Below are 19,604 nucleotides of genomic sequence, written 5' to 3'. Positions count from 1 at the left end.
GGTTAGCATTCGAGGAAGTTGGTATATAAAAACGGAAAGCTGCACGGAGATGAAGAGGTTGTCGTCCGACGACTAGTAGCACATGACCTTTTTTCTAGAGTCAGTTGGCCCGTCTCTGGGACTAGCTTCTATATGGATTCAATGTAGGTTCACGAAAGACTGGATCCGATGAAAGGCAAATTCTATTGACAAAGTTTGTGGAGCAGAAAGAAATAGGAAGGCATCACCACGTGCCTCATTCACGACAAGCCCGCTCAGCCCTCCTCTCCCTTGATCGTGCCGTGCGTCCCATCAGACAGTGAAAAGCCGGTCGTCAGACACAATCCACGTACGTATGCGTTATGTTCCTGAAAGAAATTTTATATCCAGGTACTGGGTTTGCTTGCGGCATGGCCCGGACTCTCTCTCAATCCAAAATTTCGAGCCCATGCTTAACGATTAGTGATCTCAACTTGCACAAGATTACTGGTCTTGGACTCTTGTTTTCACCCGGGCGATCTTCTAGTTTGCGCCCGTATTTGGACTACCCTCTCCGATCCATAATAAGTCTCTCAGATTTAGTATAACTTTGTACTGAGTTAGTACAAAATTCGAGACACTTATTATGAATTGGAGTGAGTAGTTGATAGTACTACGTTTGTTAAAAAATGAGTGGTTACTTTAAAATAAAAAATCCTAGTACTCCAAAGAAGGTCGTCATAATCGTTGGTGCTGGGGGGACTGCAAACTTTGCGGAATGCAGGGAGTATATTGGTGCCGAGGACTGCAAACTTTGCAGAATGCAGAGTATATGTGCAAGGGAAGGCGTTTGCTTTAGATACTTTTTCGGCTGTTCCGACGCAATCCCTGTTTTCCTGACTGATAACACTATTTAATCTAATCGGAGCTGTTACCGTCTAATGAATGAAGTGCCAAGTGGGCGGTTTCTCAAAAAAGATGGAGATTAACAACCGTTTACTTGAACAATCGAAGCGTTGTGAACTGAGCTTAACTCAGGTGGTCTGTTTCCTTGTGGTGGAATCAGAACGTGGGTGTCACATTTCTTTTGATTATTTTATAATTTAACCGGCGCTATTTTTTCAGTGGTAGGTGGTGTACCCGTCAACAGTGAGGCACCTGTGGTGATTTCGTCTCTGCCTTCGCAGTCTTTCGGAGGTGCTCATAAGGGTAGGGCATGTGTGCGCGTTCATAGTTGTAAGTGCACGCGCGTGTTGTAAGTGTCTGTGCCGTGTTTCTTAATTAGAAATTTTAAAACAATCAAAGCGTTTGCATGACCCGCCTTCCTTTTAAACGGTAATAAAAACGTTGCATGCATTAGTTCTGAGTGAGTTACTCATTTCGTCTACTCACCCATGCATTCTTCGTTCACGCGATCACAGACACGCATGAGTGGATTACTGACGCATGTCTCAATCGGCTTGCGCGCTTCTCATTTCAATTCGCACGAATCGACCCGGCTGCTCATGCAATACATACATCTCAGTAGCTCACAACGAATTGATCGACAGCAATTCAAGTATAATCGGATTCCAAACCAAGCTCTAGCTAGATTGACGGCGCAACCGGTCGACCGACCGATGATACAGCATGCGGATCGATCACGTCGCGACGCTCCAGACCGCCGTTTGGCCCTCGCCGCAAGCCTCATGGATGTGCTTCATCCTTTCCACTGACCTGCAGACCCCGCTGCACGACCAGTCGAAGGACGCCACGCACACGTTCCCCGCCCGCTTCTTCCACTCGCAATCTGCAGAACAGAAAAACAAAAGGTGAATTGGACGTCGACGCTGAATTGTTGATTTGATGGCGCGCCATATGTGCAAATTAATCTGAACTTCTGACCTGGAGGCGTCGCGCAGCACATGCTCCGGTCGTCGACGTGCTCGACCTCCAGCCCGATGAGCCAGGCGCCCAGAGACACGTCCTCGTTCGCAAACCTGTGCAGGATTCGCCTGGAGAAAAGCAGTCGCAGGATTAACCGTCAGTTGTCAGTCCAGGGAACGGATCCAAGGAAGACGTTCAGGAATCAGTGTCCCAGAAGATGATTACTGGTTGACGGAGATGTAGGCGGCGAGGTCCTTGGAAACGGCGTAGATCTGGCCCGTGGCGTGGCGGAAGTACTTGTTCCCCACGTCCCCGAACTTCCAGTACTCCGGCTCATGGTACCTCACTCCTCTGCAAAACACACACACACAAAAAAAAAAAAAAAACAAGATCGATCATCAACGGATGCAAGGAACCGGTTTTCAGATGGATTGCGAGTTCCGGGACATGATTTCTGCTCACTTTTGTGACAGAACAGGTCCGGACTTCATGCAGCCGACGTAGACCCTGGGCCGTGCCCTGTACTTGGCCAGCCTGGTGGTCAGCATTCCTGCAAAACCAAAGCACGGAAACGGGCACAATTTGCTTGCAGCTACATTCAACTCATCAGCAAACACACAAAAAAAAACTGCTTGCTGGCACGCCAGCTTGAGCCGTCCACGTGGACGTACCGAGGTTGACGTGGACGTCGTCGTCGACCTTGACGTAGAAGTCGGCGTCCCAGGTGGCGACGGCGGTGGCGAAGTAGACCCTGGTCTTGGAGGACAGCTCGTGGTACCCTTCCACGTGGTCCAGCCGCAGGAAGTCCTTGTGCTCCGCCTCCTCCGCGTCCACGGCCCGGTCCAGCTGCGCCGCCCCGCTGCGCCCGATCACGAACCGGATCACGATCCCTTTCTCCTTCTCCAGCCTCCGGAGCTTCTCCCCTGCACGCGCAGTATAACCACCAGGAAAACATATATGTGGTCGATGCATTGCCATGCATGAATGGATGTCAATTACTAGTACCTTTGGGGACCCATGTCGCGCGGAGGGAGTCGCGGCGCTTCTTGCTGCTGAAGGCCGTGTTGATGCCAACCACGACGAAGGCCTTCTGCGGACCCTTGATGATGATAGACGAGGCGGCCGCTCCGGCGCCGCTCCTCGCGCGCTCCACGGCCAGCTCCATCTCCATAGAAGACACCGCCTTGTCTAGGGACCTAGAAAAAGCACCGACCGATTCATCAGATCACGTACCTGCAATGCCATGATCGACCGTTGATTCGAGGAAATTAGATGCATCATGCTTACTGAATCGCGTGGTGCGTCCTGGACACCTCGTTCATGATGTCCTTGGGATGGCTCTCCCCAGCTAGCTTCTGAAGGATTCATGAGTTCAGATCCATTGCGATCGAGCAAGCAGCTGATGCATTGCACATGGATACGGCCGGGCACGATATGTACTTACGCGGTTGTCGTCGCAGCCAGGAGCAGAGGTGCTCTTCGTCTGCAGCGGCGCCGAGACCGACAGGAACGGCACCGGCCGGGCCCTGCTGAGCAGCAAGCCCACGGCGAAGCTCGCAAAGCACAGCACGGCCACGGCCTTCCCGTTCAGCGGCGGCGCCCTCGCCCGCGCCGGCTTCTTCTCCAGCTGCGGCTGCCTGTCCGTCAGCACCTGCATGCATCGATTTTAACAAATTACTAACCCCCGAGACGTACAGCTAGAATCGTACTACGTAAGTACTGACACGCACCATCATTGAAAGATACTACGAGTAGCTGCTTGGAAAATGCGGAAGGAAATGTGAGTGAACCAGGAAAGCGACGGAGGTGATTACTTATGTGCCGATCGACGCGTGATGGGAACGCCGGTTATCTGCCAGCCCCGGCCCCCGGGGCTCATGCGGGGGTCAGTTTGGGAGGCCGATTTGCGTGAGGCGCCTCATGCTGGGAGTGTGAGAACGGGCGGCACGTATTAGCACCTGCCTATCTGAGGATGACATATGGTCCCCACAACAGGCTGGTCCACTTGTCAGCTCAGAAAGTCAGATGTCTTAAGTCAAAAAATCTGCCCCGGAGAACGGGGCGGACTAGCGTGGGGTAAGAAATGCCTCAGTTGCCGTGTAGGCATTGTGGACTTCGTGACCACGTATCTCTGCGTGTGCGAATTGTGCGCCCGGTTCGCTGCATCATTGGCCAATCATGGAATCCAGATAATTCGTTGGATTACTTGCATACGGGGTTTATAGTTTGTACGTCATGCATTGTTGCGTATGTGCGCAATTAAAGCCAGATTATGGTGATGTACGAGGCCGAATCTTTCTCTATCTTTACTAAGAATGCATATGGTTCACATTTCTACACCCCTTTTGTGCAACCGTCTCTAATTTATCAGGAAAAAAACCCAATAACAAAGCCGATAAAATTACTCACTCTCAATTCACCTCTTGACATACTTACAAATCCTCTCTACTATCTTAAAGATACATGAGGTTTCCCTCTCCACATCCCTTCATCCAACCTCCTCTAATTCACTGGTGCTCCACGTACGTGGTCGGCAATGGCTGCGTGTTTTTACGTGCGGTGAGGGCTTCATGAAAAAAGAGGTAGGCCGAAGGGAGAGCGGGACACAAATTTATCTATTAACTGAGAGGAGGATAAGAATTTTCACTCTTTTGGGTCATATTTCAAGTTATATTATCGTGCTAGTTGAAAACAAAATGTTGCCCGAGCTCTATGTTTCACTAAGCCTAAAGGTATCTGTAAAGATAGAGTCATTATCCATGTCACGTACCTATAATCAATGCTAAACTATCTTACATAACTGGTAACGTCTTCAAGTTGACTACATGGTTTGCTATCATTGGATTTGAAGGGTACAATTGTTTCAACCTTTAGCCCATATCTCCCGAGCCTATGGACACGGTCAAGAGTTGGTTCGCCATGGTGGCTAACCTTGCAGGTGGCAGGAAGGTGCAGGACGCGCTCTCCGTCATCATCCTTCCTCTTTGGTGCCTTTGGTGACCCCGCAACGACCGCGCCTTCAATGGAGAAACCGAAACGTCCCTTCGCTGGTTAAGGCCATTCTCGCCGAGGCCAACCTCTGGGCTGATGCCGCTGCACATGGGCCCTCCCAACTACTCCCTTCATTTCACAAAACACGTCATATAGATTTGTGCACTTAGACAAAAAATATATATTCATTTCTATTGTCTGACCATCCATATTGCATTAGTACTAAATGGATGTGAATTGTTATTGGCCGGGTGCGGGAGGTAAGAGAAAAACGAGATATATCATGAAACAAATCAGAAAAATCTACTCACTACGTCACGAATTAACCGACGCGGATTTGTGTTCACGTCAGTTTATTTGGGACGAAGTGAGTACGTGAGTTGTTTTGTGAAACGGAGGGAGTAGGGTTTTTGTTTTAGCCCAGTGTACATATTTCTGTTTCCGCTTTGCTTCTTTTAGAGGAATTTTGCTTTTGCTTTTTTTTTTAGAAAACATTTTGAATTTGCTTTGGTCCGCTTGTTTTGGCGGTTGTAACTATTGCCTTTCGCCTCAGTGGGCCGGGCCGTGCAGCAGCGCGGGCCGTTGGCCCGGCACTCTGCCCCGTCTCGCTGCCTGTTGCCCCAGTTCCCTCGCCGCGCGTCTTCCTCCTCAACCTCTCGCACGAGCGCCGCCACTCGTCCCTCCGCATCCCGCTACCTAGCGCCCCACTGCCCCAGCCCCCATTAGCTCGTCTTCCTCCTCGCGCGGGCGCCTCCACAGCAGGTTGGTCTCCCCTTCGATTCTCTTGCTCCCGACCGTTTCTCCTCCCATCACCCCACGAACGGATTCCGCCCTTTAGCTCCCCGTTTATCTCCTTAATCTTCCCCAATTCGTAACTGAGGCAAAAAAATGCCCTATTGTGTCCTCCGCCCGTGATGGCGACGGTGCTGAGGAGACCAGTAACGGCGCTGAGTCAGAGCGGCCTCGCGCTAAGCTCGAGGCCGGGCGGCCGTCAAATTCGTCGCGCCCTGTGCTCCGGCGCACGGCAGGACGGGGAGTCCGAGACGGCGCTGCTCGACGTGGTGTGCTTCGGCGCGGGGAGCCTGGATGAGGTGGGAAGCAGGCTGGACCGCCTTAAGTTAGCAGTCTCGCCGGCCCTGATCAGGCGGGTAGTCGACTCCTGTAGCGAGAGTAGTGATTCGGGCAGGAGGCTGCTGCGGTTCTTAGCGTGGTGCCGGTCGAAGGACCTTCAGGGATTGGGGGATGAGGAGCATGACAGGGCGATTGCGGTGCTTGCCCGGACGGGCGACCTCACCGCGATGAGAATCGCTGTTGGAGACAGCGAGAAGGATGGACGGAGGATGGCACCGGAGACGTTCACTGCTGTGGTCGAGGCTCTTGTCAAGGCAGGGAAGGAGGACGAGGCTGTTCGGCTGTTTAGAGGATTGGAGAGGCAGAAATTGCTGCCTCAGCAAGGTGTTGGTGCTGGAGGGGAAGGCATATGGTTGAGCAGCCTTGCCATGGTCCAGGCATTATGCATGAAGGGCTATGCTCGTGAGGCGCAGGGTGTTGTGTGGCACCACAAGAGCGAGCTCTCAGCTGAGCCCATGGTTAGCATTGTTCAGCGTACCCTTCTTCACGGGTGGTGCGTCCATGGAAATGCTAAGGAAGCTCGGAGAGTCCTTGATGACATCAAGTCCTCAGGCTGCCCAGTGGGGTTGCCGTCGTTCAACGATTTTCTAAACTGTGTCTGTCATAGAAACCTCAAGTTTAATGCTTCTGCACTTGTTCCTGAAGCTATGGATATCTTAACAGAGATGAGGTCCTATGGTGTCACCCCTGCTGCATCCAGCTTCAACATCTTACTTTCCTGTTTGGGACGAGCAAGAAGAGTGAAAGAAGCATACAGAATCCTCTATTTGATGAAGGAAGGAAAAGAAAAATGCTCACCCGACTGGGTTAGCTACTATCTTGTGGTTAAGGTCCTCTATTTAACAGGGAGAATTGTTAGAGGGAAAAGGCTTGTATATGGTATGCTTGAAAGCGGGGTTATTCCAACGGTAAAGTTTTTCCATGGTCTCATAGGCATCCTTTGTGGAACTGAGGAAGTTGATCATGCTATTGACATGTTCAAAATTATGAAGAGCTGTGAGTTAGTGGACACTCGTACCTATGATCTGCTTATAGAAAAGCTTTGTAGGAACGGTAGATTCAAGCTTGGAAAGGAGTTATGGGATGATGCTACTATGAGTGGCCTTCTGTTAGGATGTTCAGAGGATCTGTTAGATCCCTCGAAGACGGAGGTATTCAAACCCGTTTGTCCTGCACAGAGGCGGACTTCTCAGAACTATAAGTGCTTGGTCCGAAATAAGAAGGGTGCTGCTGTTTGAGCAATAAAGAATGAGGATATCGCTATTGCTGTCTCAGGACAAAGTAGGGAGTCTAGGTACTATGGGACTGCTCGCTTATCTGAGCAAATTTGCTTATAACTCTTGTTTTGGTGCTATCTGATGACAACCCTTGTTTTAGTTGTTACATAGTATTCAATTGTAAAAAAATTCCTGCAACTTAATTGCAATTTCATTATTTTTACCTGGAAACCACTCCATGACCACTGTTTTTAAAAGGCATATGAACTCGCTTTAATTCAGCAAAGCTGTTATTCTGGTTACAGTATTTTATTGCTACTCTCCCATTTTTATAGTTTGCAAATGAATGGCAGTCTGGTATAGCAGCTGTTCTCTCCTTATGTCAAAATTCTCTATTATGAAGCATGATGTTATGATTATTGTTTTGTCACTGACTTTTCCCCCTTTCTTTATTATGTCAGCGTTACAGTTCTGTTTTAATTGCACATTGAACTTTATGGAATCATCTCAGGAGCAACAAGATTTTGGTGTGCTACTGAAGCAGGGAGCTGAAGGAGTGAGTCAAGATTCTAGACGTATCTAGTTGCAGTTTCTTCTCTTACCTTGTTTTCTAATAGTTTGATTGCTTCTTTGCAGAGGGTATTTGTTTCAACATTTGTGGGACGAAAATGTGTAACCAAAGAACGCTTTTCAAAGAAGTACCGGCACCCATTGTTGGACTCAAAATTGACTCTTAAGCGCTTAAATGCTGTCAGTCTCCTTTAACCAGCATGCTTTTCTGTTGAGATATGCTCTTTTAGTAGAGTTTTTTGCAGTTTCTTTTATGTTAAGAGGAATTGAAGGAAAGTACTATAAAAATGGATAGAGTTACTGGATTAGTAGGAAACTTCTTTCTTATTTTGTTTCTCAAGAATTGGAGTCTCAGATGCTTCCTAGGGTAGAATCATTGAATGATCATTAAACTGTTTAAATTGTAACATCTAACCAAAACTATTGCACACTAGACATGACAACTGATACTGAAATTCAGCTAAGCTTTGTGTCCCATATATGTGTAGGAAGCTCGATGCATGACAAAAGCAAGACGGCTAGGTGTTCCTACACCAGTTCTGTATGCTGTGGATCCTCTTCTACATACATTAACCTTTGAGTATGTGGATGGTTTGTGCGTGAAAGATGTACTTCTTGGATTTGGGTCGAATGGGATTAATGAGGAGCGCCTCAATGATATTGCCACACAGATAGGGAATGCAATTGGCAAACTGCATGATGGTGGTCTTGTTCATGGCGATTTGACGACTTCAAATATGATGATCAAGAATGGCACCAATCAACTGGTGCGTGGATTATCCTTCTCATCGTTTCCTTTGTTGGCTTAGAAAGACCGATTTACTGATTTATATTTGCATTTGGCAGGTTCTGATTGATTTTGGTCTGAGCTTTACATCAACTATTCCCGAGGACAAAGCAGTGGACCTATATGTTCTTGAGAGAGCTTTGATTTCCATGCATTCTTCATGTGGTGACGTGGTAAGAGAATTGCATGAATAAGTAACCCCCAACTATAAATGAGTGTCTTTGTGTTTGTGAACAAGGTGTAGCGACAAACTTTATAAATCACCATAAATAAGTTTTCACTATGCTATGTTTTAATAGTTTCTACCAGCATATTTTGATAGAATGTTGTTGTTGTTTTCAAAGTTGCCTCTTGTAGAACATAGAATGTCTGAAGCGACATATGTGTAGAAAAGGAATATTTCATTGCCATAAGACTGGATTCATCTGTCGTAAACTCATAATTACTATTCTGTGATTGGTGGAAGACTTGTGAAATCATGTTTAAGTACACTGTTAGTAGAACTACATCATTTATCCCGTGGAAAAGTACTCATGTCTTGTGTGACTTCCCCGCTGATTTTCACTTTTGCCTTAGAATAATGGGTTTTCAAGAGAACATATGTTTTGACAAATCAGAGTCTGTTAGCAGTTAGAGTGAATCTCTTATTCCCACCTGCCTGGCCCGATGCCATTGGATTTTTCATGCATGATAGTGACAGTACTCGCGGTTTAAGTTATTTTTTCTGATTTTGTGGAAACCATTCATTGTTCAATGCACTAGATGGAGAAGATTCTCTCAGCTTACCGAAAGGCTTCAAAGCAATGGTGCTCCACTACGAACAAGCTAGCTCAAGGTACCATACATGATTCTGGTCCTTTTGCAGAGCATGACGTCCATTTGCTATCTTGTGTTAACTAACCCCATGGCTTGTTTCTGTTCTTCATATGGATATTGCAGTTCGGCAGCGGGGCAGAAAACGAGCAATGATTGGATAAAACTTGACCTGGAGCTGTTGAATCCAATGAAGGTTATCTCAGATGAACCACGCTGCAATTGTGTTAGTTTACTTGTAGCGTTTGTCTGGAATTGGCTCTTGTAAAATTTAAATTTAAATGGACGTCAAGTGAATCGGCTGTAACAGTTTTTGTTTGTACTTCCGTTAGGAATTCTCCAATCTGTCTCAACTCCTCTTCTGATTAAGAATTGGGGGGTGATTCGTTGTGCATCAAAGAGAACATATTCGTTTCCTTTACGGCGGTGTAACATGCGAATTTGAAAGTTGGTGAAAAGTCAGTGCTCGTACGAGATGTTGAAGAAAGGGCGTGTTCTCAGAAATTTGAAGTTCAAAATCAAAACTCTGTCCCGTCTGTGATATATACCACTATATGGAGAAATGAATTGGAGCAGAGCCGAGAAATTTCATTCTGAGAACGAATTGAGGTCCAAAATTCCACTATTGATGTGGCACTACGATGGATCATGAAAGTAGACAAAACTTGGTGGCCATGAAAAAAAAAACATTCCTCGACCTTCCAAGTTCCAATATATTTTGATCCCCCGTTTCCAAAACCCAAGCAAACCCCTTGTTCTCGCCGCTTCCCCTCCTGTCCCGACCATGGCGCCCGGTGCCCTAGCCCGCCTCATCATCGGCCGCCGCGCAACAGGCCCACTCCTAGCTCGTCCCTTCGCCGCCAAGGCCCGAGCGTCGCGGCAGGCGCCGGAGCCAGAGCCCCTGTCGGAGGAGGAGGAGGACGACTTCTCTGGCGGCGTGGAGGCCGCCCCAACCGAGGGCATCAGTAAGCCGCTCGCCGATGTCCTCAGGGAGCTCGGGAAGAGGGTTCCCGACTCCCTCGTGAAGACCCGCCTCGAGGACAATGGCTTCGCTCTCAAATACATCCCATGGTGAGTCCCTTCGATCAGTATTCATTGGTGATCGTTCACCGATTTGAGTGCATAGTGCAGTGTAGGCCTGGTTAATGTACGGAATTTTCTGCATGCTTCTAGAATGATTTGGCTGTATATGCAGATTTATGTATAAGCAGTATGTTATGTTGGAGCCATGCCCTTTATCCGCACTTTATATTTCTGTCTATTGATGGGTCAATTCATGGAGCTAGTCAAATGAAGCATTCCACCTAGCAAGAACATGAAATTTTTTTAATTACCGTGAGCTGAAGTTCTATCGTTGCTAGAAATGTAATTGCAGATAAGAGCCACACGGAATTTTGTTTACACCCGCAGTTCTGTTTTCATTGTTGCTGATGCTATTAATAGGTAAAACAAAACTAGACGCAGGAGGAAAGCTGTCATATTTCCATCAAAGTACTGCGATAAATGGGTTACAATGGGCAGTGGCTGTTGTCATCACTTGAGTATGTTTTCTTGCAGCACAAATTCAACAAACTTCTCATGAACATCAAATGCATTTCAGTTTACAGACTGGTCATATTAAAATAACTGGTGAGAATTTTTCATCAGAAAATGAACCAAGCATTGCATATTTTGGTGTTGTTCGCGCTCCTGAGAACCTTCGAACCCTGCTTGTTGGAACTTATAAGTTAACTCTTCATATTTTTTGTTTATTCTTCAAAATTGCTTCAATTGCTATAGCATGAACATGCAAGTTATTTTCGTCTTCTTTTCTGTCCTATCATTGCGATCTAATTTCTGGTTCCTTTTGCAGGCACATTGTTAACAAAATTCTTAATGTGCATGCTCCAGGTAAAATTCTGGTCACAGTAAACTGATTTGCTTGTGAGAATGTCTTAATTTGAAGGCAGGCCAAAATGTTGAGAAACTGCATTCCTTATTTACCTGTACCATTTGGCAACCCTTTGCAGAATGGTCCGGGGAGGTTCGCAACATTATCTACTCATCTGATGGGAAATCTGTATCTGTTGTGTATCGTGTAACTCTCCATGGAACCGATGCAGAGGTACCCATTTTATCTTGGGAAATGCTGTTATATTTTGTTACATTTACTGGATCTGTTTATGCTGGAAATATGTAAATGGGTCGTAAGATTCTCTGTGGAATTGCCAATGTGATGATCCTAGCTACCACTCAGGGTTTCCATTGTTGACAGAGACTCATCTGTCATCTCATTGTTGTTGCATTACATACACTGATAGTTCAAGTGTTTATAGTTGATGGGAAATTCTTGTGGTAAACTAATGCAAAATTATTTTGGATATGCTTCTTTCAGATCTACAGAGAGGCTACTGGAACTGCTTCTGTTCAAGATACAGGCTTTGGAGATCCTGTTCAGAAGGCTGAAGGAATGGCTTTTCGTCGAGCTTGTGCCCGTCTTGGTCTTGGACTTCACCTCTATCACGAAGATATGTCATAGATGCTTACTGTTGATTGTTTGTGGTGTGAACTTCTGCATGTCTTTTGGTTCGCAGATGCTTGTCCTTCAGTAGGCTACCCTTTGGTGCCGGACATGATATGAATGTGCCAGCATATAAAACTAAGTATTTTAGATTGCCTTGTAGGTAACTATATGTAAGCCACTAAGACAGTTGATGTTCTGAACTGTATGCTTATTGTGAACCAGCATGTTCTTCCATTTTCTATGTTTCTTGCTCCCGCAGTTTTGGTGGAAGTTTGATTTCTGTGTTTTCTGATTTGTAATGTTCTTTATCTGTATAATTCATTTTCTTGCCAGCAGGTTGCTTGCTGAGGGGAAACATTCTGCATGTTATTCATTGCTCCTTTACTAATGTTTTTGCAAGATAATCAGGCAAGTTATTTTCTAGACTAGAAATCACAATTGCAAACTATCTTTTACCTGTGACCAAATTGTCCTGTGGGGTACTGATACCATGTACTACCTCTGTTCCAAAATTTAAGACGTTTTTGTAGGCTATTTCAGCCTACCAAAATGTTTTATATTTTGGAACAGAGGTAGTATTTGCCTTTAGGTCAAAAGTGGTTTACAACTTATGTGTATTTGACTTTATATTAAACTAACCACTGGTGAGTCAATTACTCTTCCCAAAAAAATATAAAAATTCTGTCATAATATGATTATTCATGAAGCCATACTGGGCCATGATGTCCGGCAAGTGGATAGTCTAAGCTACCATTGGAATGTCGATATTATAAACTGTTTGTTCTTGTTGTCCTGTAGAACTGCTGAAATAGTCTAAACTATCACCGTATAGGTTATTGAAGGACAATTGTAGATTTTGAGGCACTTGTTTTTGTGGGCTTCAAACCGAACTGCAGAATTAATTAGGGAGGTAGTGTCATAGTAATATAAACAGTTGTTTCACCATTGTATCAAATAGCGGATCTGGGCATGTAAAAACTTTTGCATATTTGTAGCAGTCAATATGCATTCTCTTTTTTATCACTGTAGCCTGAGCATATTGCCTCTTTGGCATTGCTTACTTTAAAATCCCTACACATCGTGTGGAATCCTTTGGTAGGATCTCTGGAAAGTAGAAGGCACCTCAAGTTATTTTCTTCAAAGCAAACCAATTCATTACCCAACAAGATGAATTTATCCATGTACCAATACTGGATGTGGTCCAGTTTTGCTTCAAAACTCTCAACCTTACTGTATGCATCAATTGCATCATATATTGAGGAAGAATGTTTTTTGGACTTAATTTCGCATCACTACATTCAGTTAATAAGTGCCAAGACGAAATAGTTAAAGATAATGAATAAGAAATGTGCAACACAGCTGGCGATTTTACATTACATTATAGGGTGACCTACAATATCGATATAGAAAGTACTGGCTATAAATTGACAGAATACTTGGCTACATCCGCATGATAAAATAGTACAGTTTTTGTCCTACAAGTAGCATAGTGCCACTTTATTATTACAACTGCCATGTTTGATAATAGTACATTAAAAAGCATTAAGGCCCGTCTCTGTCCACAGAGAAAGGCAGAAAGTAGTGGTGCTGGAGGGGAGGGAGGGGGGCGGGGTGCGAGGGAGGGAGTCTTGGACCTAACCATGGTAGTGACACTGGAGAAGATGAACTAGATGAGTGGGTGACCCAAGACAATAAAAATATATCTGTGGGTCCATTGGGGTTACTGAGTTGCACTCAGTGCTTGGTGTATCCAAAGCCTTCTTTGGAGTCCCATCACTGTGTTAAAAATGACAGAAGGTAGTGCTAAGTGCCAAAAACAAACATTAGCACTCCTGAACCTGTCTCTGATGAGGGGCACAGGCTCTCCTTAGAGCCTTAACCACCTAGATGCAAGCTACCAACTGAAGGATAAAAAGAACTGTTAGTTGGTGCATCTACTCAGTGCATAGGAAAGGTGAGTGGTTGGTTACACAGGATGTTGTGAAAGCTGCTGCTGGTGGGGTGGGGGGATATGCATAGAATTCAAGTTATAGACTGGTCAAGTGTTAAATTCATGCTAAATGGTCCCTGCTTCATCCAGAAGCACTTTTCCTAAGCTAAATACAGTATAAATTCCACTGTTGAAATTTCAGAGTGGCATGCTCTAGCTCAATTAGTTACCTAGATGTCAGTTTTGTCCAATTTGGCTTGTATCAACATGAACCCTCCTTGGGGTCATGCTTGATTGTTAGGGTTTCGTTTGCCCACATCCTTTCTCTTGTATGGCTGAAATTAACTCTCTTGGATGAAGTCCTTGGGACTGTGGGTAAAGTGTCTGGTTTGTGCTCGATTGTTAGTACAACCCCATCCTTGGGGCATCAAGCTTTGAGCCCATCCTGGGGCTTAAGCTGATCTCCATTCGCCACATAACCATGTGGGATATGGAGAGGGAGGCACTTTGACCGATGAACGTGGAATCAACAATAGTGCCCTTTGGTGTTAGAGATGGATGCATGGACTCAACACGTAGAAAATAAAAGTGAGACGATGACGATGAGAAAGGAGACCATGGTTAGGCCAAGGATTGCTCTGGAGCAGCAGACACAGCAAAGTGCGAGGTGATGAGCCGGTAAGGATGAGCAGCCGGAGTTGGACTTGGTAAGGTTGGAGCCGTGAGAGCCATAGTCATGCCTGTTTAATGGGAATACACACTGTCAAGATATTAGTACCACAACTGAGCAAGAGAGACAAAATTCAACTAATCTCTAAGAATATGATAGGTTATCTTAGCAAATGGGAAATAATAGTAGTCGTCCTTTGTACAATAGTTTAGAACTTTAGATGCTTATACTGTACTCCTGATCAAGATGACAGACCAACGAATCCATACCGGCGGCCAATTTGTTCCTAGGAATGCGCTAAACCAGATGGGACTATTTTTTATTGAATATAATTTAGGAATAACTTATGGTTTGCATTTCTTTATGAAGAGAGCAAATATGTCATAAACTCTGAAAGGTTATACTTAGTGCTCTGTTTGGCTAGATTCGTAAAAATACATTAGGCTTTGAATAAGAAAGCTACACTTGATCTAGAAAATATCAGGTATATGCATACAAGATGCTAGTAGTACCTGCTTGGGCTTGAGGACTCGCTGCAAGTGACAATGGTCCTCCATATTGCGGTGCAAAGCCTGTTACAGCAGCAGGTGTAGAAGCTACAGTGGAGAATTGGAACATCTGTGGGTATTGCATGTTGTAGCCCTGTCCATTTCCATAGTTGGTCGTAGTGCTTCCTGACTGCCCAAACTGGAAATATGGATAAAAGGGACTGGTTCCAGTCACCATGCCAGCTCCCGCTCCTCCATAAAATGGGTACTGGGTTCCTCCATAGATGTTATAGTAGTTCTAGTTAACAGAAAACAGAGAAACATATATAAGTTCTGATTCATGATCTTCGTCAGGGAACTCTGTTACTGTACCACTTTACCTTACACTAAAGTCATGTTTATATGCAGTTCGCGTCTATTTGGGGGTGACAATAGTACAGTTTTGTGAGAATCGGCAATATTTTTTTAATCAGATAATATTGTTTTGTGTTATTGTTTCTGATATAGTCAAGGCATTTATACATAACAGTAGTATATCAGCTGTTGATCAGAAGATGAATTTACGATCTAATTTAAAATTTAAAACATTTTCAGTGTCAAGGTAAGACCAAATAGTGTTGTGGAGAATCGGTAAGACATAAACCTACATAATATAGTATCTTATAATGAGAAATGGCTAATCTTGAGCATGCTACCATAATCGTTGTTGGCTAACCTTACTCTAGTTCTATAACTATAGTGATGAACCTCTAATCTGTTTTGTAGCTCAAACCACTAACAGCATTGAAATCCCAAGATCTATTTTCTATTCGACTCCAGACAAGAAAATCAATGGCCTGTAGAACATACTACAGAGGCGCTGCTTGCTGCCTGCCTGTATATGTCATGTGCAGTGGTCCAGTGGATCGAACTGGGGCATAGCTGAGTTGCAGCACTAAGTGCAAACATGTACTCTAGCCTACTGTTGGGTCCAAGATTTACAGGATTCAGAGTCACAGCATGTAATTTGGGTCCTTGTGGAGCCAAACAGAAGTCAGCTTTGGATAGACTTGGGGATTAATGGGACACACATGCATATGCCGCAGTAAACTGTTTATTGGGTTACAATAGGGGCTGCTGATGGAAAGATGTAAGTTTTTAGCAGGTTTAGTCTGGACAGACTAGGGCCCATACCATGTGCGTCTGTACAAGGTAAGATAGAAGTTGCTAGGACCAGAAGGCATTATAATACTTTCAGCACTGCACTTATTCATAGGTTACACATAATTGACTGGGGAGCCTTTGATCCCACCGCCCACGGAACTGTGTTGTGGGGGAGAAAATAGAAAATAACCATTTATCCACGAGTAGAAGCTATACTTAAAGTTAAAGAAATGGGATGGTTTCGGATGGATACCTTAGAGGTTATCAAGACATATTATGGTCAAATAACTTGCAAACAGCTAGCAGACGGTGAATCTTTTAAGAAGCAGCTAGCTTATGCAAGGTAAATGAGTTTCGCAGGGATGCGTAAACTAAAAACTACTTCAGTGGCACTGTGCTGGATGTACTAGCATATACCTTTCCTTTTCTAAGTACGGAAGTCCCAAAAGGCAAAAAGGGAAATCTATATCACAACAGAACAAATTGAGTAGGCCATGCATCATTTATTTGGTAGCATGTGGTAGTTAAAATGGCTCAGTAACATTGAAATCACAAGGACTCAGGTTTTCCAGTAGGAAAGTGGAAACATGGTTGTGAGATGAGATTATTTTTGCTATCTTACGTAGTTAGATCTATTTACTAAAAATATAATAACGTCTTGTTCATCATCAAGCCATTACTGGTGAATTTCCTGTTAAATTTTCCATTAAAGGAAACAAGGATTGGCAGCATAGCATTTGCATCTGAGCTAATAGTCTTGCAATGTTTATTTGTTTATGCAGGATGGGTTCACAGCATAAAGGATGAAAGAGTTTATTTATCGCACAATAGTATGAACACCAATTGTCCAGGTTGGCTTTGTATTGTAAGCTTGAGAGGTTAATATGGTCAGCATTTCTTGTTTTCTTTGGTTATTGTACGTAAGAGCACTTTATGTTCCTGAAGCATATTTTACTTTACGCAATGCCCACTTTTAGCCAGCTAACATTTATGCAGTTCTATTTTCAATGCATTTTGTAGGCTCTTATGACAAATGCATAAATCGTAATGCAAACATACTAGGACTAGGATACACTTAAAAAAAGAATATTGGCATGACAGTGTGCAAACTTCAACAGTCATGTTCTTAATGTTTTTTCCTCTTGTCTATAGAAATCGATCTCAGTGAATTGAGCATAAATAACAGTATTATTACGTAACTGTTAATTGAGTTAATTTAACTCATTGACTGCAAAGGGAAAGGGTGAACCTACTGTGGGATAACCGTAGTCTGGAGAATATGGAGAGTACCTGCAGTAGCGAAGGAGGAGACATATTAAGCTTTGATCTTACAAATTAATAATCTGTATGCCATAAATTATCTACTTGATCAACCAGCTAGCTTAATTATCTTGAGGGAGAGGGAGTGGGAGGAGGAAGAGTGTAAAGACTGGGCGATCATGTGCCGTGCCACTAGAGCACGCACTGCCACTTTATGAGCGAGAGTCTGTGACTCTGTGTGGGAGAGAGAGATGTGTTGTATGCTAGCTGGAGTAAAAAGCTTGCATGCCGGTCGCCATTGACCAAGATGGCATGTCATAATGCACATGTCATGCATGTGATAAGCCCCCCGTCATAGCTGGTCCTTGGACACTTTTAAGTGTCGTAGAGACCTCACCACATGACATGAGATGAGAGAGGGAATGGCAGAGAGGAGGGAGAGAGAATAGAGAACTTACCCATAGACATGGTAAGGGAGGCCCTGTGGGATGGCATAATGAGGGAAGGTGGCCTGAGAAGGAAAAGCTGCACCCAGCCCACCTTGGATCCCTGCCTGCTGGCTAAAAGACTTCACCCTAAAGCTCCTTGCGCCTCCTGTATTAGCATCATCAGGAAAATAAAAGTAAATTACCAGCATTGCTTAATATTATCACCAAAAGACACACTTCTTCTGTAAAGCAGGTATGCACTTGTTACGATGCACCTCTGATGAATTTATTCACACAGGCGCACACAGTCATGCCATTGCCCCAGTCTCTGAATTGCAAGACGACATAATAGAAGTAAAAGATTCTCGAATCTGATCCTTACTAGTTTAAGATTAAGGCTTCATCGGTTGGATTTAAGCTTATGATTCTTAATTAGTATCACACATTATCCAAAACAAGCACTCGTTTCGAGGATAACTAACAACTTTGTACTTCTGATGTTGTTCCTTCCTTATCTACTTTTTCCAGCAAGTATGCCTAGAGGACCCTTTTAAGGCTATTTATTTTTCCAGCTGTAAGGAAATTTCAGTGATATTAATGAACTTAGGGAAGTCATGTAGCACTAAGCTAAAGTTAGGCATTTTAAGCTTACACATTATCTTCTAAATGCATGCCAACACAAGATCCTTATGCACCTTAAGGAGCAAAGTTAGGCCATGTCCTTCTCTTTTAAGCTCCTTTATGCTGATTGCAAGGGCTTTTTGCGCATAAAATCATAACAGCTAAGTTTGTGATCATGGAACTATATAGAGAGCTCACAGGAAAAATGCAAGAGATAGTGCATCTACAATGATGGTTGCTTTTCTTTTTCAAGAGCCTTTAGCTACTGATGGGCTGTCTTCAACTCAAGATAAGCTATCATCAAAATGGTTTCAAGTAAGCTAGCTAGCTAACTGTTTCTTCTCTAATGTAGCTGGTGACATAATTAATGGCAAATGTCTAACCGTGCTGTGGGGTTGGAGGCCTAGATCTCTGAACACCAAGGGAAGCCAGGTTACAGTTAGCCCTCCTCCCGTCGATCACCGGCGCGGGATCAACGCAAGACCTCATCGCCGCATCCGGGTCCCGGAAGGTAACCTACAATACCAAATTTACAGTGCATCCATTGATATTGCAGAAAACAATGAATACAGGGAAAGAAGAAGAAAAGTATGGAAATAACACATGCGCTAGAAACTTTTTGCAAACCAATTAAACTGTAATTGGGTACACAGAGAAAGGTAAATCAAGAAGTTTGTAGGGATCATACAAATCCGTAGCCCTTGGATCTCCCGGTGTTCTTGTCAGTGATGACGACGGCTTCCAGGATCTCCCCGAACTGCTCGAAATACTTCCTCATGGTCTCCTTCTGGGTCTCCCACGCCAGCCCGCCTACGAACACCTTGGTGTAGGTTGTGTCTCCAAACTGCCCCATCACACTCGGTGGACTCATGGTGCAAACTTCTTCACCTCAAGCAACTACAAACCCAAACTCCAAAGAGAAACAACGAAACCAGCAACTAAGGATCTGAATTTTGCTAGCACTAGCTCTTGTTAGAGTAAGGGTAGAGGAGGGAGAGAAGGTGGAAAAGCTAAAGGTTAGAGGAAAGGGAGAGAGAGTCGGAGAGAGGGGAAGGAAGGGTACAGAGGAGCAATATATACCAGCGTTTGTTTGCTACGATGCACCATCCTTGTCCTTTTGGTCCAAGCCATACTCGTATAATAATACTACGCACCGGGAGACACACCCACCCCCTCGCCGGAATGACCTAAATGTCCCTATTGGAGTGAACAGTGGTTACAGGGTGGC

General features: G+C 44.5%; 4 protein-coding genes across 7 annotated transcripts; 2 read left to right on the top strand and 2 right to left on the bottom strand.

The window, feature by feature from the left end:
• Positions 1-1,405: 1,405 nt before the first annotated feature.
• LOC100842322 (probable beta-1,3-galactosyltransferase 8) lies at positions 1,406-3,659 on the bottom strand. Its single transcript, XM_003564711.4, has 9 exons — positions 3,555-3,659; positions 3,269-3,475; positions 3,112-3,179; positions 2,830-3,020; positions 2,496-2,747; positions 2,287-2,374; positions 2,050-2,175; positions 1,843-1,952; positions 1,406-1,747 (listed from the first exon to the last, which is right to left on the bottom strand). The coding sequence occupies exons 1-9, from the start codon at positions 3,558-3,560 to the stop codon at positions 1,599-1,601; spliced, it is 1,197 nt and encodes a 398-aa protein (XP_003564759.2). The 5' UTR covers positions 3,561-3,659; the 3' UTR covers positions 1,406-1,598.
• Positions 3,660-5,317: 1,658 nt separating this feature from the next.
• Positions 5,318-9,791, top strand: LOC100846600 (EKC/KEOPS complex subunit bud32). 3 transcript variants are annotated; one of them, XM_010234336.3, is made up of 8 exons: positions 5,598-7,147; positions 7,527-7,584; positions 7,633-7,719; positions 7,800-7,913; positions 8,222-8,500; positions 8,580-8,693; positions 9,283-9,355; positions 9,460-9,791. In XM_010234336.3, exons 1-8 carry the CDS (start codon positions 5,730-5,732, stop codon positions 9,495-9,497), a joined length of 2,181 nt encoding a protein of 726 aa, XP_010232638.1. In that variant the 5' UTR covers positions 5,598-5,729; the 3' UTR covers positions 9,498-9,791. The 3 variants fall into 3 exon arrangements, with proteins under 3 accessions (XP_010232637.1, XP_010232638.1, XP_010232636.1); XM_010234335.3 differs by lacking the exons at positions 5,598-7,147; positions 7,527-7,584 and adding an exon at positions 5,318-5,577 and having other exon boundaries at positions 7,625-7,719; XM_010234334.3 differs by lacking the exon at positions 7,527-7,584 and having other exon boundaries at positions 7,062-7,240; positions 7,625-7,719.
• Positions 9,792-10,035: 244 nt separating this feature from the next.
• On the top strand, positions 10,036-12,094 carry LOC100842020 (DNA repair RAD52-like protein 1, mitochondrial). The gene is made up of 4 exons (XM_003564710.4): positions 10,036-10,404; positions 11,186-11,223; positions 11,343-11,437; positions 11,708-12,094. The coding sequence occupies exons 1-4, from the start codon at positions 10,118-10,120 to the stop codon at positions 11,849-11,851; spliced, it is 564 nt and encodes a 187-aa protein (XP_003564758.1). The 5' UTR covers positions 10,036-10,117; the 3' UTR covers positions 11,852-12,094.
• Positions 12,095-13,142: 1,048 nt separating this feature from the next.
• LOC100841513 (RNA-binding protein 24-B) lies at positions 13,143-19,471 on the bottom strand. Of its 2 annotated transcripts, none has more exons than XM_003564709.4 (6): positions 19,065-19,471; positions 18,760-18,892; positions 17,786-17,921; positions 17,321-17,357; positions 14,949-15,222; positions 13,143-14,506 (listed from the first exon to the last, which is right to left on the bottom strand). In XM_003564709.4, the coding sequence occupies exons 1-6, from the start codon at positions 19,245-19,247 to the stop codon at positions 14,388-14,390; spliced, it is 882 nt and encodes a 293-aa protein (XP_003564757.1). In that variant the 5' UTR covers positions 19,248-19,471; the 3' UTR covers positions 13,143-14,387. The 2 variants fall into 2 exon arrangements, with proteins under 2 accessions (XP_003564757.1, XP_003564756.1); XM_003564708.4 differs by having other exon boundaries at positions 13,143-14,526; positions 19,065-19,470.
• Between the last annotated feature and the right edge of the window lie 133 nt (positions 19,472-19,604).

Source organism: Brachypodium distachyon, chromosome 2, assembly GCF_000005505.3.
Source record: "Brachypodium distachyon strain Bd21 chromosome 2, Brachypodium_distachyon_v3.0, whole genome shotgun sequence".
Lineage (NCBI taxonomy): Eukaryota > Viridiplantae > Streptophyta > Magnoliopsida > Poales > Poaceae > Brachypodium > Brachypodium distachyon.
The sequence above is the reverse complement of the archived record's forward strand: the minus strand, read 5'-3'. Positions and strand labels throughout refer to the sequence as shown.

Bases quoted from the DNA above. Each gene is read 5' to 3' on its own strand.
- LOC100842020 (XM_003564710.4), top strand. From the start codon at position 10,118: ATGGCGCCCGGTGCCCTAGCCCGCCTCATCATCGGCCGCCGCGCAACA. The intron at 11,224-11,342 runs GTAAAATTCTGG...AACCCTTTGCAG, and splicing joins TCTTAATGTGCATGCTCCAG to AATGGTCCGGGGAGGTTCGC. The intron at 11,438-11,707 runs GTACCCATTTTA...TGCTTCTTTCAG, and splicing joins TCCATGGAACCGATGCAGAG to ATCTACAGAGAGGCTACTGG.
- LOC100841513 (XM_003564709.4), bottom strand. From the start codon at position 19,247: ATGAGTCCACCGAGTGTGATGGGGCAGTTTGGAGACACAACCTACACC. The intron at 17,922-18,759 runs GTTAGACATTTG...ATGCTAATACAG, and splicing joins GCCTCCAACCCCACAGCACG to GAGGCGCAAGGAGCTTTAGG. The intron at 15,223-17,320 runs GTAGGTTCACCC...TCTGTTAACTAG, and splicing joins CAGACTACGGTTATCCCACA to AACTACTATAACATCTATGG.
- LOC100842322 (XM_003564711.4), bottom strand. The intron at 3,180-3,268 runs GTAAGTACATAT...TGAATCCTTCAG, and splicing joins CTGGCTGCGACGACAACCGC to AAGCTAGCTGGGGAGAGCCA. The intron at 1,953-2,049 runs GTAATCATCTTC...GCTTTTCTCCAG, and splicing joins GCCTACATCTCCGTCAACCA to GCGAATCCTGCACAGGTTTG.
- LOC100846600 (XM_010234336.3), top strand. From the start codon at position 5,730: ATGGCGACGGTGCTGAGGAGACCAGTAACGGCGCTGAGTCAGAGCGGC. The intron at 7,720-7,799 runs GTGAGTCAAGAT...GCTTCTTTGCAG, and splicing joins TGAAGCAGGGAGCTGAAGGA to AGGGTATTTGTTTCAACATT. The intron at 8,501-8,579 runs GTGCGTGGATTA...TGCATTTGGCAG, and splicing joins AGAATGGCACCAATCAACTG to GTTCTGATTGATTTTGGTCT.